Source organism: Frankliniella occidentalis, unplaced genomic scaffold, assembly GCF_000697945.3.
Source record: "Frankliniella occidentalis isolate FOCC.00 unplaced genomic scaffold, Focc_3.1 Scaffold112, whole genome shotgun sequence".
Lineage (NCBI taxonomy): Eukaryota > Metazoa > Arthropoda > Insecta > Thysanoptera > Thripidae > Frankliniella > Frankliniella occidentalis.
In genome coordinates, this window is record NW_026267240.1 from 191,112 (window position 1) to 196,059 (window position 4,948).

At 48.1% G+C, this 4,948-nt stretch overlaps 1 protein-coding gene across 1 annotated transcript in view; it reads left to right on the top strand.

Moving 5' to 3' along the window:
- The window catches only part of LOC113208325 (Krueppel-like factor 5), a 28,825-nt gene extending 24,288 nt beyond the window's left edge, over nucleotides 1–4,537 (top strand). The window contains exon 9 of the mRNA XM_052270151.1: nucleotides 1,157–4,537. Within this exon, the coding sequence (XP_052126111.1) occupies nucleotides 1,157–1,347 (191 nt within the window). The 3' untranslated portion in view covers nucleotides 1,348–4,537. The remainder of the gene's footprint in view (nucleotides 1–1,156) is intronic.
- The last annotated feature ends 411 nt before the right edge of the window (nucleotides 4,538–4,948 follow it).

The following is a 4,948-nucleotide window of genomic DNA, read 5'->3' on the forward strand; positions in this document are numbered from 1 at the left end:
GGGGGGGGTACTTTTGTGAACTCTGGCCGGGAGGGGGGGGGGTCAGCCTTCGCGACGCGGTCTATATGACGAATCGGTTCGAGGAATGCGATGTGGTCGCTGCTGCCTACCGGGCCGGGCGCTCTCTATCGTGCCACCCGGGCGTGGAGGTCTCCGGCCGCAACGCGCCCCTCACAATAGTCTGGGCAGATTGCCTTGTCTGTGTGCAAATGTGTCGCCAGGCCGCAGCGCATTGTTGGCGCCACAGTCATAGCTGCTGCTGCTGCTTCTCATTGTCGGCGGGCCTTGCCCTGGAAAACCGAAATATACTTTTCACTGCGCCAAGTTGTCGCACCCGCAGCCCCACGGTCTTGTGGGACGATCTCTGCGGCGCGTATCCTGCTCCCGCCGTACTTCTACAAACACCACCGGTGCGGCAAGGGTCGTCCCGACCAGCAGGACCCGCGCGGGCCGGCGAGCAGCTGACACGTGTCCTGCTGCAGAAGGGTGCATTCTACATACCCCGCCCTTGGCTCTGCTGGGCGCTGGGCTGGGCTGCGCCCAAGCTGCGCCTGCTGAGTAGCCCACCTGACCCGGCTACTGGCGCGACAAGACGGCTTTGGCTCGCTTTGGCTCTAGCCCCGGCGGTGCCCGGCGGTGCACTCGCCGGGTCCTTGACCCCGCGCACACCACAGCCCGCTTCCCAGTTCCCCGCCGCAGCGCCGCCGAGTGCCAATATGTGTTTTGTATACACGTCATGCTACCGGCCCGGACGTATGCGCGCGCGGCGACGCGACGCCTAGCGACGCCTAGCGACGCCTCGCAGCCAGCGCGCCTAAAAGGACGCCTCGCGCGTCCGCTCGTGCGGCGTCCCTTCTTCCGCCGTCACCCTTCTGTGGAGAGAGTCTGTCATCCCGCATGCAGATCCGCTGCTGCAGAGCTCGCGCTAGCTCGCGCCGCCCGAGCCTCCTCTCTGTCACTTTCACGCGTGTTTTTCTTTCTCTATGTCAGGTGGCGGAGCGGGGCACCGCACCGTCGCACCACGGGGAATGAAATGCCAAGGAATCCGCGGACCGGGCCGCGGGCGTGCTGCCCTGCGCATGACGAGGCCGCCTTACGCTTGTCCCACCCTGCCTGAGCCTCCTCTAATCCGGGCCCGTGTTTTCTGTTGTTGCAGGAGAGAAGCCGTACCGCTGCCAGTGGGCGGCCTGCGAGTGGCGCTTCGCCCGATCCGACGAGCTGACGCGCCACTACCGCAAGCACACGGGCGCCAAGCCGTTCCGCTGCAACGTGTGCGACCGCTCGTTCGCGCGCTCCGACCACCTCGCGCTGCACATGAAGAGGCACATGCCCAAGGGCGCCAAGTGAGCAGGCGACATGAAGATGAAATCGTGCGGGACGCTCACAAATCTCAAGTGCGTGTGTATGTGTGTGTATGTACTTTTGTGTGTGTGAGAGAGAAAGAGTGAATGTATGTGTGTGTATAGGTGTGTGAGTGAGTTATGAGTGTGGCAAGACGGACATGATTTATAAGGTTTTGTCAAGGCTGAAGATCGCACAGATTGGTGGATGACGAAATTTGCAGTTGTTGTTATGAATTATTATTTTTAAGGAATAAGCATAGGATTTTATTTTTTAAATGTGTTTATCGAATAGGCGTCAAAGAATGTCACTTGTTTTAATTGTAAATTTTTAAATTATTTTTGTACAAATGATTAGATTAAGAAAGCAGTGGCCTGTGCCTTACCTGTCAAGATGCCAATTAATACAGTAAGAAAAGTGAACGTTTACTAGTAAATTTCTTACGAAAACTATGGGTGACTACCTCTAACCATTAATTCATAAGATATAGAATGTTCCAAAGCGTTCTCCTGTTGTACTTAAGACACTCAAATAGTTTTGACAAATAAGTCTTGAAAAACGATGAGCCTTGCTCCGCTTTTTTCAAAATGCGAATTTCCGTCCCAAATTCTCTTTGAAAAATTGTGTTAACTACATAGCGGTTGAGATGGTCGCATGATATTGTAATTCCAACAATTTCAAGCGGGGATAGCTTGAACCTCGGTGCATTATTTTTAAACATTTCAAAGGGTTCAGTTATCTATTATAAACCTTGACTGAACTACGATGAACTGAAACAATGAAGTTCAACATTAGTTCATAAATTTGAACTGTATGAGTATAACTTTTGGAGCCTGATTCCCCTTGAACATTCCCCATGATCCTGCAATTCAAACTTTTGTCGGATGTTATTTATTTTTCTAAGTTCGAGAGTGTGCCATTCCTAGATTAAGTGAAAGACACGAAATACTTCCTTATCAACTGAGTTGGCTACACAGATATCGATACATATCACCTACTGCAGTGTTAAAGAGGCCTTCCCTAATTTAGTGTTTTGAGAAATCTTTTATCCCATTTTGTTACAAAGACTAAGATAAGTTTTCAATTTTGTTATATGTTATTTAATTAAGCATTCCTACTTAGGACAATACGTGGCAACGTCAATCTGGTGGTCGTAAAGCAAAAATCAGTAAGAGGCATGAGACTGCTAATAACGGAAGTGAAAGGGAGCAGAAAAAATTATGACTGATCGGCATTAGAAGTGAGCAGCGCTCAGATATAGAGGAGACGCCCGCGCTCGCAGTCGGAAAACAATAACTCTGATCGGCGTTTGAAACAACGCCCCGCCACCGTGCGTCACGTCCGGCAAACATATTCCAAAATGTTATTTATCGTCGAGGTCATCTCGCGACTGATTTATAATGCGACCGACGTAGTAGACAAGGGCTAGGAAGTCCTAGGGTATTTCTTTTAAGACAATTTGTGAGGTTAAGATCTAGTGTCTTTTCTCTCTTAGAAACAACACATTTGCTCTTCAAATCTAAATGAATTGTAACAAGATTTAACTGTTTTAACAGTTTTAACTGTAAAACTGAAAAGTTTTACATTTGAAACAGTCATCTTGTAAACAGTCATCTTGTTACACAGTTTTATTGGCTGAGTACGTAGAGGCCAAATTTTTATTCCTTTCCGCCCTTCTAAAGCTGCCTTTGCCTGATTGGTAGTACTTAAACAGGCTGCAGCACATGGGCCGGCCACCGTGAATCCACTAGGGATCGAAACGGACGGGGGGAAGGAAAGGAAAACGAGAAGAATAGAAAAGAACGGTGGTCGTTGAGCGACACTCGGAGGAATGTGGCACCATGAGCCTCCGTGGCGGGGCGTAGCGCTCTGGAAGGCGTCCAGCTGGCCTACCCACATCGCGTTTGCAAACAGCAGTGTACATCTCTCTCTCTCTCTCTCTCTCTCTCTCTCTCTCTCTCTCTCTCTCTCTGTGCTCAGAGTGCATCGTAGTAAAATAGGAGAGGGAGCCGGCCACCGAGCACATACCTCAGCACATCTTCTCTGGACGCCTGGAGGACAGGGACACTGCACGCACGCGTTGCGCACACGCCCGCCACGCTACGCGTATCAGCACCGAGACTGGCGCAGTCCAGTCGAGTGCGCAGAGAGCTCCCCGAGAGCATTCTAAACGACTTTCATTCATCGCAAACGTCCAATTAACAGCTAAAAGATAGCGGATCAAAAACAATTTTCAAATCCAGCAGCATCTAAGCGTTCCTTTTTGGGGAGAAGCTGGTCGTTCCCCCGAAACCGAATGGTGAATAAAAATCTTGGCCGCGAACTCGTTAAACAACGGTGGGTTGGCGCGCTTTGTTGTAGTGCCAACCTACGCGCACGCCACGGGCTGGCGGCACAGCTCGCCGGCCCGGCCAGGAGGAGGCTATATTTCACTGGCGTGGATGCGGGCCGACCCGACGCCACTTTCCCCAACCACTTAAAATATTTTGATTGAGGTGCCAAATTCTCTTCATTTTCGTTACAAAACTAGATTATGTGGGATATGTGTCAAGCTTAAGGCACTTAAGCGCCCACCTATTCATAAATTGGTAAAGTTACAAAATACTTATAAAGGTTTATTTTTCGCGTTACGTCGCACGTTGCATATGCACCGGGTAGACGCTGCCATGTACTCTGTCCACTAACAAATCTATGTTAATTTTGTTATTGGTTTGTTATTGTTATGTTTATTCTGTGTTCGCCAGCAGTGTGCCATGATTGCTGATATGTTTATATAGTCTCGCAAGAATGCAATGAGACCGGCCATGTATTTTAATATTTTCGTGTCAAATGTGTCGTGCCATGGTTGCTGTATGACAAACGTGCCTCTCCAGATGTGCCAGATAAGTGAAGTGTGATGCGTCAAAATCGTACCTGCACAGCATAATGCTTTTGTTAACATCATTGCGTGGCATATTTATTCTCTTCCATGTTTAAGAATATGAAAAGAAGACCAGTGTTTTTTACTCTACGTTGTTTAATTTTAAACGATTTGAACATACCAAAATGTAAATGTCGTTATAGCTGTTATACGAGATCTTCATTAATTATTAACTAACATGTTGAAGACGATATGATGACAGAGAGAGAGGACTCCTTCAGTATTGTTACCTTGATTTATTTTTCCAGCAATGTCAATATATTTTTAACAAAAGAGTACCAAATGTATTTTTATTCACATTAAGCTACCCTTCAACAAATCCATAGAAAACAAAACCAAAATAAAAACAAAAAAAATGCATGCCACAATCCATAGCCGTGCTTTTTTTCATTGATATCAATCATACAGCAGGTGGACTTCCCTAGGCACGGTATACTGTGGCTCGCCCTTGGCGCATTATGGCACCGAGAGAATATGCAATCCATACATACGCATGAATGTGGTACAGATGAACAAAAAAAGCACAGGGCCAATTTGGCACCTGCTATTTTCGGTACCATTTTCGAAAAATATTTCAGCATAGAGCGTGGTAAAGCCATCCGAAGCGCTGCTCGGAGCGGGAAGAAATGCCTATCAGTCGCGGGAGGAATAATGATCGGGCTAATTTTATGATCTACGTGACACATG